This window comes from Papaver somniferum, chromosome 5 (assembly GCF_003573695.1).
Source record: "Papaver somniferum cultivar HN1 chromosome 5, ASM357369v1, whole genome shotgun sequence".
Taxonomy (NCBI): Eukaryota; Viridiplantae; Streptophyta; class Magnoliopsida; order Ranunculales; family Papaveraceae; genus Papaver; species Papaver somniferum.
The window spans coordinates 132,256,547-132,270,057 of NC_039362.1; the positions used below are offsets into that span (position 1 = coordinate 132,256,547).

The window sequence follows — 13,511 nt, forward strand, 5'->3', positions numbered from 1 at the left end:
AATAACTAATTAGCACCTAATTAGTGTTGTTACGTAAAACAGTCATTTAGTTACTAGTTTATCTCTTCTTTGTATTTTTGTTTGATTCAAGTTGCTATTTGGTGTAAAGTTTTGGATAACAAGAGTTGGTGATATCCACAGCTAGAAGATAGATAAGGATAAATATTAAATAGGTTATAAACTAGAATATAGTTTTGGAAATAAAAAGATAGAAATCTTGAGAGAGATTGTTAATATTTGATAGGTTTATGTTTATGATTAATAGTTGTGTAGAGAGAGGTTTCTTGTAAATCAGATGAATAGTTGTGTAGAGAGAGGTTTCTTGTAAATCAGATGAATTTATTCGAGAGTTCTTCACTTATAAATATCTGAGTGTTGGGTTCAAGTTGGTTTTAGTTCACATTATGTAACAATTATTCTTAAAATCGTCAATCTGGAATTGATTCCAATCTGGAATTGATTCTTCTATTAGGTTGTAATCATATTATCTAAGAAGGTGATTAGGTTGGGGCGTCACAAGTTGGTATCAGAGCTCATCATTAGATCTTACATGGAAACAATAGATAATAGCCAGTAGCAGATAGATTGTAAGACTAGTTTAGAACTGGGTTGGGTATGTGAGATAAATCATAATCACTAAACACAATAAAAAACTAAAATATTTTTGAAATGAATTGATTGATAGACTTGTATAACATGTTGAATTGCTTATTCTTTATTTTGTGTAAGTATGTTACATTTATAAGTTATGAAGTAAAAATTGTAGCTTGAAATCATTTATAGTATAATTTAGGAATTTCAATAGAGAATTAGAGATACATTAGTCTCAATTATTCAACACGTAGATAAACCAGCACTGAGGAATAGTGAGGTTTGGAATTCTGGTATGTTTGTGTTATCTTTGTTCGTAAGAAAGCATTGTCGGGCCTGGCTAACCTAGACCGGGAAATTGCATGCATGGATTACCATTTATAAAAGGAGAACTTGATTTTATTAGTGAACTGATATATATCCTAATATTTTACTTAGAAACTGATAGAGTATCTTTTCTCGTAATTAGACCATCAATCTATTAAAGTAGAAAATTAGTGTGAAGAATTTAGACCCAGTCTTCTAATAGAATTTAATTCAGCATAGTGAGTTTAGAGACAATCATCTTATGAAATAAAAATTGGTGTAGAGAGTTTAGAACTAATTACTTGTTAAAAATAAAAATCTGAGTAGTGAATCTAGAATCAAATATTATAGTTGAAAAAGCGGAGGGTATAAGAACCACACCCAATAATTCGTTCGGCAATCTGTATGGACTAAACTCCTATATAATTCTGATAGAACCAAATTAAAAGCGAGCTTTATCTCTATTTCTCTGTGCAATCAGCAAATCGAACAGATAGATCTGTGAGCCTGATTGATATGAGAAATAACTTGGACGGTACCAAAGACCAATGCCCAAGTGTCAATCAATTTATATCCAACAAAAAATATCGGATTTATCAACTGATTGAACTACGCACAACCTATGATATTTCAATTATATAAAAAAACAATATAATGCGGAAAAGAAATAACAATGAAACCAGAAATTTTGTTAATGAGGAAACCGCAAATGCAGAAAAACCCTGGGACCTAGTCCAGATTGAACACCACACTGTATTACGCCGCTAAAGACACTATCCTACTAAAAGTTAACTTCGGACTGGAGTTCAGCCCTAACCTAGTCTCACACCGATAAGGTACAGTCGCGTTCCTTACGCCCGTTGAACCACACCGGAATCTGCGCACTTGATTCCCTTAACTGATCTCACCCAAAACTAAGAGTTGCTACGACCCAAAGTCGAAGACTTATAAACAAATATGTCTCGCACATATAAATCTATTCTGATAGATAAATCTATATCCTATAGAAGTACCTATGAAGTTTTGTTCCGTCTTATGATAAATCAAGGTGAACAAGAACCAATTGATAATCCGGTCTTATATTCCCGAAGAGCATCCTAGAAATATCAATCAGCTCACAATAACTTAACTATATGGTGGTAGAAGAAGTTACTGCGGAATCACAAAGTCTGGGATGAAGAACTTTGTGACTACTTTTTATATCTTACCTATCAGAAAAATATCGAGCAAATATTAGAGAAGATAATACGCAATACGATAGAACAAGTAAGATTAGAATACGCAACTACATAGAAAGTAGTTGGATATGGCTTCACGGATCCCAAATGAAGTCTTCAAGTCGTTAACCTATTACGATTTTGGAAAAACCTAGGTTAAAGGAGAATCGACTCTAGTACGCAACTAGGACACAAGAAAGTGTCGGGATTGGGTTTTCCAGTTGCTAGAGTTCTCCCTTATATAGTCTTTCAAATCAGAGTTGCTTACAATCAAAGCTAAGATAGCTTAGTAACAAAGCATTCAATATTCACCGTTAGATGAAATCCTGATTTAAGATTCAAGCCAACTAGCCAAGTCTGCTTAAAAATAAAAAAATCAATCCCAACCGTTAGATGGTCTTAGCTGTTTACATACAAATGAAATATACCTTCACTTAGATATGGGTAACCGTACCTAAACGTGTATATTGAGTTGTCTCAATAACAGTTGACCGAAGTTAGCCATATGAACACTTTTGTCTTAACCACATTCATCTAACACTTCTAGATCAAATATGATGATCAATCAATCATGAAAGATAATCAAATGAATCTAATTGTATTTCAAATAGAGTTGTTCAATTGTTCACTTTCTCATAGAAATATATATGAACAAATTGAAACAAAATCGGATTGATTCGTAATCGTACAAAGTACTTATACAAGAATCAATTCATGAACATCAAGCCACAGTTTGTAAAGATTGCATTCCTTAATTCATAAATGTTTTAGTTCATGAGTATGAGAATCATACTTAACCGATTTTATAACTTAACCTCTGTGTTCGCGAACTAGGTATGCAAACAACAGCTCCGGACCTTGGCCTGTCCAGACGTTCGCAAACCAGATACGCGAACAACCGTCCCGGACCCAACTCAGGTAGAACTGTTCGCATACTAGGTACGCAAACAAGGTTCCCGGACCTTTACAGTTAAAACCGTTCGCATACTAGGTACGCAAACAAGGTTCCCAGACCTGAATCATAACAATAGATTTCGCATACTAGGTATGCATACCGTGTTGTATCCAGACATGGTTAATTGTTCTAAACTCCCATTTTAATCATTGAAACATCCTTAGAAGACACAATAGTTGTCTCACTCAAACCATTAACTTCAAGTAATTTTCAAGTGATAGAATGATCAATACGAAACTTTCCAAGTCGACATCAAATGATTGTCTCACACAAATCATATAAGATGTTACAATTTCACATGATCATCTTTTGACTTAATATTTAGTTTCCAACAAATAAATTGTCTCCAACTAAACTCGTCAAGAATAATGATGAACATAGTTAAAGCAAAAATCTTCCAAAACATATTTCGAGAAATAGATAAGCGAGATAAACTCAACTCGAAATATCAAATGATAATGTAAAAGTCTATATAGCAATACGACTTAGTCTCATTAGAAGATAAAATTGAATAGACTTCTGAGTGATAAATAAGTTGTAGACTCCGCATACCTTTTGTTGATGAAGTTCCTCCAAGCTCTCCTCAGTAGATCTTTGTCTTCAATCACTGAACGTCGTGAAGTCTAAAGCTCAACTACACATTTTATCCTAATCCGAGACGTAGCTATAAGTAGACTAGACATCAAGACTATAATTTTGATAAACTAAACTTGACAAACAAGCTTGAGATAGAAACGCTTGCGAGTTCGACCGAGACACCAACAACAACAACCACTAATTTTTCAGTATAAATGCAGATTGAGACCGACTCATACCTTGTCATACTAATTCCGACCGATCTAGGAGACCTTTGTTACTTTAGCATACTTAGTTTAATTAGTAACTTTTGGATTAAAATCCCTAAGAAATGGCCGGATCAAATATTTCCTACACTTATGCAATTTGAAGTTATGCCATATGGTAGTTTATTTACTGTTGGTTGAGACAAAACAAGTAAGGCTAATTAACTTATTACATTATTTTGAATTCCCCGATTGATAAATTTGATGGATTCCTGGAATGATAAATTTGTCAATAAAGGTTGAATATTATGTCACCAATATTTGTAAAGCGAATCAAGTGAAAGTAGAAATGCTTTAGCTTTGAAACGCTAATAACTCTTATAACAATTAGGTTCTTATTAAGTCGGCCCTTCAATCAACAAACAAGGCCCGTTCTTTGATACTCAGGACCTGTTATGGTTTTCACTATTTTATGCTAATACTTCTCCTTTTTATTTTTTTTATTTTACTAAAACTCTTTTTTTATTAAACGGAACCGTTTTATATTATTTGCACGGAAACATACGTGTTGCTTAGCTAGGGGTACCTTTACCCCATCGTAGGATGACTTTTGGATATATTACGCCACGCTTCAAATAAAGGATGACTAAGAAATATCCCTTATCATAGTGCTTCGCCAGAAGGATCTTAAGTCAGGCCCTTCAATCAACATACAAGGACTGCTCATTTTTTCATGAGACAGTTTTCTGCTCGACAAAATCCACATAGAAGCTTGGAGTGGAATACACTAAAGAAAAAGCATGCACCTTATCACGGCTCACTTAAAACCCAAAGTCCGCAAGAATATTTTGAAAAGCACAAAGAGCAGCTACTGCTCTTTTTCTTTCCCGTTCTCTAAATATTTGTCTTATCTATGATTAACTAAGAAAAATTCCAAACTAATGTTGACTTTGATCTCCCACTAATCCAAATTAATACTCTAAAGTGAACACCATGATGTGTACATAATTACGTACATATATTCTCATAACAAATTTGGCCTTATAGAGCATCAAACGGACCAGGATTACTGCCCTTACCACTAAACTGCTGTTGGACATCTGGATTTTGTGCTCATTTTTGGTAAAAATATATAGTTTTATAAGAAAAATGTATCATCAAAAATATTAGATTTGAATTTATCTTCTTTTAATTTCTTTGAAAAAATGACATAAATCATGTGTGATAAAATGCATATAAGAGTGTCCACGAATTCTCTCTGTATATTGTGATAATTAACAGCTTGTCCATCTATCACTAGCTCTTGATAACTAGATGTACTTATTCTTTTGAATGCGAGTCTAAATTTCTTTGTTTGTCTTCGATAATATGCTACCGATTTTGGCTTTGTTTTTTCTTCTTTTTGGAAGGTTGATGAGGTTATAGCACACTAAGGAAAAGGCATTCGATTTTGTTAGTTAAAGAAGCACCTTATTCTCCCCTTCCCTGCCTAGTAAGCTTATTCTATTATGCAATGATGTTGTCTTCCACAAAATAACATAGCTAGAATCATTGAATGTACTTATCGTTTTCCATTATTTTCAAAAATGTACTATGCTCACAAGTCACACCACCATAAAAAAAAAAAAGGAAGAATTCAATACTTTTAGGACCATTTTTTCATTGGTAAAGCTTTTTACAGTACAAAAAAAATATATAAAGAATAGCTAGTGGCTAGTGCATTTTGTTATATCCTTTAGCATAACTTAATGTTGGCTTTTCTCCTAACGCGCATTGGGAAAGTTTTTGATTACTCAATATGCATGTGTAGTGCATGTTTTTTTCGGATTTCAAAGATTGCTGCAGCCGGTTACCAAACATTTAAACAGTTTGTTTTCGTTTTTGATTGGTATTGACATTTGACAGTCTTTGTGGGATTTGATGTAGAAGCCTTGTTATGATCCTAAATCGCAAAAAAGGCTAAGTCTTATGGGTGCTGATCTAGCAGTTAGATTAGCAGTCCACGTCATCTGGGACCACTGTCCAGCGCTGTTTGGTTCAGCGCTTTAAATCTCAGTCGGTAGATCAGAAAATTAATCTCCCAACACTGAACCATTCAGCGTAAAGGTTGCTTTTTGATTCAGCGCTTCAATCTCGCTGCTAGTTCAATTGCGATCAAATGATAAGAGAGAGAACTAATGTTAATAAATAGGCCACACTTTTTTTTTTTAACTGCAACACTTTTCAGCTAATCTAGCAGTTCAATCTAGCCCATAGGACTTAGCCTAAATAATTATAGGGAAAACTTCATTTTTCGAAACCTAGATGAAAGCCTAAAATCACGAGTTGCAAATTATTGACTTGTTTGTTTTCTTGTTGTTCATTACAAATTACAATCATGGAGGATATGTAGAAGACAAAGAACCGAGTTGACAAAACAGAAAAACAAAAGAAACCCATCATACAGGTACAAAAACACTCGAGAGAATCACAAGAAAAGATGAATATAGAACACAACAAAAGCAAAGGTCTAAGCCTACAGGCTGCTTGCTAGGTCTTGTAAGCGTTTCACGAGAATAGCTATGAGCCCTCTTGGCCTAGGAGGGAAAACTGAATATCTCAGTAACTTGCCCTGGTGTGCCTGGCTGTAAGGACCTAGCTCATATGATGAAGCAATTAAGAAATTACTACTATGCAGCTCTACTCTGTAGCCGTCTGTACAAATGAGTGACTAGGCATAAATAAATATTGTAGCTGTATCGGTATTAATTACACCGAAAATTTGAAACAACGAGATGGCGACAAGTCCAATAAGAATCTGATGATACATTTACGGCCTCCTTGTGATTGAATCTAACATGAAACTCACTGCCATACTCCAAACATGAATTGGCAAAAAAAGGTGCCGTAGACAGGTTTCATTTCTAAAGAATTTCTGAGTTTATGGTTTTGAACTGGTTAGTTTTCATTAATTCAATACATTCATATTTATACAGAGAAGTAGATAAGGATATGTTAGCCTAATCTATTTACAACTGATTGGAACAACTTTGACTAAGTTGTTGATGACTAAGTTATTCTCTATCGATTACAACAGGACTGAAACCAACTTGGCTAAGTTGTACTCTCTCGAGTACAACAGAAGATATATACATAGACTGGATCAACTTGCAATCTCGAGGACTGAAACCAACGTCGAGTATATTTCATTACCCCCACACCCCCCAAGTTGGAGCCGGCGGAGGAATAGAACAGAGGCCCAACTTGTTAAGTAGTCGAGAGAAGCGATCAGCACCGAGAGGTTTGGTGAAAATGTCTGCCAGTTGAGATGTGGTGTGAATATGTTGTGGAGCAATCAACTTAGACTGGATCTTCTCGCGAACAAAGTAACAATCAATTTCAATGTGTTTAGTACGTTCATGGAACGTTGGATTATTAGCAATGTGAATAGCCGCTTGACTATCACAAAAAATAGGAATAGGATTAGAAGGATACACTTTCAAATTGTTACAAAGATATCGCAACCACTGTAACTCAGTTGTTAGATGTGCAAGAGCACGACATTCTGCTTCAGCAGAAGAGCGAGAAATAGTGGGTTGCTTCTTAGATTTCCATGATAGAGGACTATCACCAAGTAAAGTGAAGTAGACAGTCGTACAACGACGAGTTGTAGGACAGCCAGCCCAGTCAGAATCAGTGAATCCACGAATCTGAAGTGAACTAGTAGAAGAAAGAAGAAGACCATGACCAATAGTGTCTTTCAAGTAGCGGAGAACTCGCATGGCAGCATTAAGATGAGAACTACGAAGAACTTGAAGAAATTGACTTAGAGTATTGACTGCATAAGCAATGTCAGGACGAGTAACTGTTAAGTAAAGGAGGCGACCAAGTAAGCGACGATAAATTTTTGGGTCATCGATAATGTCACCATCAATAGGAAGCAATCTCAAGTGTTGCTCCATGGGAAAAGCAGAAGTTTTAGAACCCGTTAAAACGGAATCCTTTAAAATATCTAAAATATATTTCCATTGGCATAAGAAAATTCCTTTCGAGGAATGAGACACCTCGATACCAAGGAAATATTGAAGCCGACCTAAGTCTTTAATGGAAAATAGGGTGGCAATCTTTTGTTTGCAAGCCGAAATAGCGTAAGCACAAGGTCCAGTGATGATAATATCATCAACGTACACCAAAACATATAAAGAAACATCACCACGGTGATAAGTAAACAAAGAATAATCAGCACTTGATTGTTTAAAACCCTCATTTAGAAGGGATGAGGAGAATTTAGCAAACCATTGTCGAGAAGCTTGTCGTAGTCCATAAATGGACTTATTAAGACGACAAGCTAATTTAGTTCCTCCAGGTGGCTTAAAACCGGGAGGTAGTTTCATATAAATTTCCTCATGGAGATCACCCTGAAGGAAAGCATTATTTTCATCCATTTGATGGAGCGACCAACCTTTAATAGCGGCAATAGAAAGAAGAACTCTGACTGTAACAAGTTTAGCAACAGGGGCAAATGTATCATGAAAATCCACACCCTCTTGTTGTGTAAATCCCTTAGCGACAAGACGAGCCTTATAGCGCTCTATAGTTCCATCCGCGTTAAACTTGATTTTATAAACCCATTTACAACCGATAACGGTTTTTCCCAGAGGTAATTGTGTATTTGTGAAGGTATCATTTTCTTCCAAAGCAAAAACCTCCTTTTTCACAGCAGTACGCCATTTAAGAATCTTCATAGCTTCTGTGAAGTTACGAGGCTCATCATGCATGAGAACATTTGTGAGAAAAATTTTGTGGGTATTAGAGAATTGATTGTAAGATAAATAATTAGTTAATGGATATGGATGGGACATAGTACAACCAGTGAAGTTGCAGTCATAGTCGTCTAAATAAGTCGGGGTCTTAGTAACTCGTACAGGACGAGATTTATCACAATGAATAGGAAGTGGTAAATCCACCGGTATCGCAGCAGCAGGTAGTAATGGAGAATCATTTGGAAGTATAGATTGGACCGGTGATGAGACCATGTCAGTACATGAAATAGGTGAACTATCGTTATTAAATATAGGTGAATGATCTGTAGAATGATGCACAGAATCACTCATATGTGATAGTAATGAAGGATTATTGGGTACAATAGAGTTGGAATCAGGAACTATAGTATGAGTTGGTGGTAATACACGACGAGTGACATCATCATGAGAGGGTAAAAACAAAGAAGGACTTATTGACTCCTCATCATAAAAAAAATTATCACTTGGAAGATTAGTATCACTGAATGGTTGAGAAGTATTTAAATTAGTCTTGACGGAAGGCAAATCAGAGTAAGAGAATACAGATTCATGAAACACTACATCCCTACTTACAAACTTAGAATGTGTATGTAAACTATAGACAAGATAACCTTTATAACCATGAGGATATCCAATGAAAATGCAAGGGAAAGCACGAGCATCAAATTTATGTTTAACATGAATATTGCGAGCAAAGCATAAACAACCAAAAACCCGAAGAGACGAGTAGTTTGGAACTTTGTCAATCAACATCTCGTGTGGAGATTTATTTTCAAGAACAGGAGATGGCATTTTGTTGATTAAAAAAGCTGCGGTTAGCACGCACTCACCCCAAAATTTTAGAGGTAAAGATGCTTGAAAACGTAGTGCCCGGGCAACATCCATTAGATGTCGATGTTTCCGTTCAACTACACTGTTTTGTTTTGGAGTATCCACACAAGACCGCTGGTGTGTGATACCATTATTAGCAAACCAATTTTGAAGGTCTTTGGCGAGAAACTCTGCACCGTTATCAGACTGAAATTTTTGTAATTGTGGCAAAATAAATGAACCAGAACCACTAGACAATCGTCGTATAGGCTGGGAAAATTGATTAGTAACATGATTAAAAAAATATTTAAGATGAGTTAAAGTTTCAGATTTAACTTTCATCAGGTATATCCATGTGCAACGAGTAAAGTCATCAACGATTGTTAAAAAATAACGAGCACCATTAAGAGAAGGAACCGAAAAAGGTCCCCAAATATCCGAATGAATCAACTCAAAAGGACGAGTAGTGAAAGATGAACTTCTATTAAATTTCAAATGTGATTGTTTTGCGCGAGGGCATACATCACAAACATGATCAAAACTAGATGAAATTGAATCAACTTGACTACATAAAAAACGAAACCTAGCCAAACTAGGGTGTCCAAGGCGACAATGCCAGACATCAAACTTTTTATTCTTAAAAAATGATAAGATAGTTGATAGACGAAATTGATAGAGACCGCCAAAGTAATCACCCTGACCAATCGTCCTCAATGTCAACCGGTCCTGAAATATACAAGAATCGGTCGAAAAGTTAACTAAACAATCCGAAGACCGTGTTAGTTGACTAACAGATATAAGATTAAAATGGAAGGTTGGTATAAAATAAACATCGTAGAGGCATAATAACGGGGAAAATTCAACCGTGCCAATATATTTAACATGAGATAAACTACCATCAGGTAATTGCACTTCACAATTTTTAGGAGCAGCAGTATAAGATTTGAAAAAAGAAAGAGAACAACAAACACGGTGTGTAGCACCACTATCGATAAACCATTGGGATTGAAATTGAGAAGTGGATAGAATCTTACCAGTCAGGTTAACTGTTGGAGGAAAGGATTGATCACCATTTGTGTTCTTGAGAAGAGACAAAAGTCCACGATATTGATCTGCTGTGAAGGTTGGCGTTAAATTATCAGAAGAAGAAGCTTTAAGATCAGGGGTAGAAGCAGCCACAAATGGACGATCTCTGTTGTTGTTGCTGATGTTGTTGTTGTTCTTACGGGGTGGATAACCAATAAGTTTGAAACAACGGGACTTGGAGTGACCAGGAATCTTACAGTGATCACAAAAATATTTCGAGAGTTTGTTAGCATCAACAGACAATGAACTCAAATCAGATCGAGATACATGGAGAGCAGCAACATCAATGGAGGAATTGGAATGACCTTGCATCTCTTGTTGTACTTCCTCCTGACGAACCAAGTTATGGATCGTGCGAACAGTTGGGAAGGTTTCTCGCTGCAAGATATTACTGCGAAGGTTAGAGAATCGATCATTGAGACTTTGGAGGAACTCCATAGCACGATCCTGATCCATAAGTTCAAGGGTTTGCTTGCTGGCTCCGTAGATGCAGTTTGGGAGAGGACGAATGGAATCTATTTCATCCCATAAGGCTCTTATAGTGGTGTAGTGAGCAGACAATGACTGATCAGTTTGTTTGAGAGAAGCAATGGATTGCTTAAGTTGGAAAAGCTTGGGAGCAGTTGTTTCAGAAAAACGCTCTTTCAAATCCTTCCAAACAACCAATGAAGAAGGTAAGTAATCAATAGTTGTTTTGATTTGAGGAATAGTGGAGTGACATATCCAACTGGAAACAAGATCATCAGCACGTTTCCAGTTGTGGTGGTTTTCAGCATCAGCATCCAAAGATGGTTCAATAAGCACTCCATTGACGAAACCCAGTTTGTTTTTAGCACTTAGAGCTTTTGTTATACCACGAACCCAAGTGTTATAGTTGTCACCATTCATAAGAGGCTGAACTAAGACTGAAGTGGGGTTGTCTGATGGGTGTACAAAATAGGGATGAGAGGGATCGAGTGTTTTGGCAGTGGTGTTGATAGGGGTTTTAGAAGTTTTAGGATCTTCATCATGAACAGGGGATTCTCGAGCCATGGTAAAAAAAAAGGGTTTAGGTTAAAATAGGATCAAACCTGTTGAAGGTGATACCATAAAGAATTTCTGAGTTTATGGTTTTGAACTGGTTAATTTTCATTGATTCAATACATTCGTATTTATACAGAGAAGTAGATAAGGATATGTTAGCCTAATCTATTTACAACTGATTGGAACAACTTTGACTAAGTTGTTGATGACTAAATTATTCTCTATCGACTACAACAGGACTGAAACCAACTTGACTAAGTTGTACTCTCCCGAGTACAACAGAAGATATATACATATGTTGTTGTGGAACCGTTATGTTGCTGTAGAACCAGAATGAGCCGGAGATAAGTCAAAGTTGGTGTAGAACGTCGAGTATATTTCATTAATTTCCGTACAAACACTATTTTCAAGTTGTAAGAATTCAACGACAACTAATTTTTGCAGCTGCTTTTGTATGCTTTTGCATCTCCCCGTTGATTAACGTCAACTTAGTTATAGTTAAATTTGAATTAAACAAGTTTAATGTACCTAATACGAGTTAAACAAACAGCTTAGGACCATCTCACAAATCAACGCAATAGTATAAGGATCATGTCAGTAAAATTGAAAAGAAAAGAAAAAGTTTGAATCTTTAAGCAAATTTTTCTTTCCTATCACTCTCATCTCTGTTCCGTGTATCTGACATTTCTCAATAATAATAATAATAATAAAGCCCTGAGCAACACACTCTGTTTTTTAAAATACTAGAATAACACTCCACACCTCCACTCTATAAACTCAAGCTCTCTCCTTTTCTTCTTCACACTTTCATTATCACTCTGTTTCTCTTAGTAACAATCTTGATCGATCTCTTTCATGGCTACCACCACCAACAACAACAGCGACAAGCATAAAAAAGAGCCCGTGTCTGGTGCTGGTTCAACTGTTATTATGGAACCAATGAGTATAAACAATAATACAACATTTGTTCAAGCTGATCCATCAACATTTAGAGCTGTAGTTCAGAAATTAACTGGAGTTGCAGAAAACCCATTAGTTGAGAAACTTCCTGTAACTACTGGTAATAATAATCATAACAATCTTCCATCTCCAAGATCATCATCAGCAGCAGCAGCAGCAGCAGCGGGACAGAGTAATGGCAGCAGAAACACAAGTTTTAAGCTTCATGAAAGGAGACAGTATCATAACGGTAGCATGAGGAAACTTGAAATCAGTAGCAGTTTTGTTCATCAACATCATCAAGGTTTGATCAATTATTATCAGCATCAGTTTAGAAGCTCAGCATCATTATCACCATCATGTTGCTTTAATGGTGATCATCAGAAGGTTTTAATATCCCCTGTTTCAACACTTGATCATTATCATTTCTTAATCCCAAGTCCAAGAACACCAAGATCACCTCAAGAAGAAGAAGAGAAAGCAATTTCTGAGAAAGGGTTTTATTTTCATCCTTCTCCTCGTTCAAAAACTAATAATAACCATGATCATCATCATAATCCTCCTCAACTATTACCTCTGTTCCCACTTACTTCTCCCAGAGATTCTTCCTCTTCTTAATTAAATCTTATTATGAATTACCATTATCTTTTCTTTAATCTTGATAATGTACTATTAATAATCTCAATTAATTAATGTTTGAAATGTAATTTAAATTTAAATTATTTGTGTCTGTGTCTGGTCTTTTCTGAAATGACTGAATCTCTGAAGCTATCATGGACTTTCCCTCACTGCTACAGCTGAGGGTGACACAGAAGTTTCCTGTGAGTACTGTATTAGATTTTTGGACAAATCTCGATCAAAAAAAAAAAAAAGATTTTTGGACAAATAATTTTAACGTGGGTTAAGGAAACTCTAATGTGATATTGGTTCAGGGGTTGGATCGTTATAACGGTAATGTTTTGGATAACGGTGATGTTTTGGGCAGTTGATTCAGACATCGTAAAAAGAATCTCAGCATATG

The 13,511-nt window shown here is 35.8% G+C and overlaps 1 protein-coding gene across 1 annotated transcript; it reads left to right on the top strand.

The window, feature by feature from the left end:
- Positions 1-12,214: 12,214 nt before the first annotated feature.
- Positions 12,215-13,209, top strand: LOC113277820 (VQ motif-containing protein 11-like). The gene has a single exon (XM_026526809.1). It carries the CDS (start codon positions 12,407-12,409, stop codon positions 13,106-13,108), a length of 702 nt encoding a protein of 233 aa, XP_026382594.1. The 5' UTR covers positions 12,215-12,406; the 3' UTR covers positions 13,109-13,209.
- Positions 13,210-13,511: the final 302 nt, after the last annotated feature.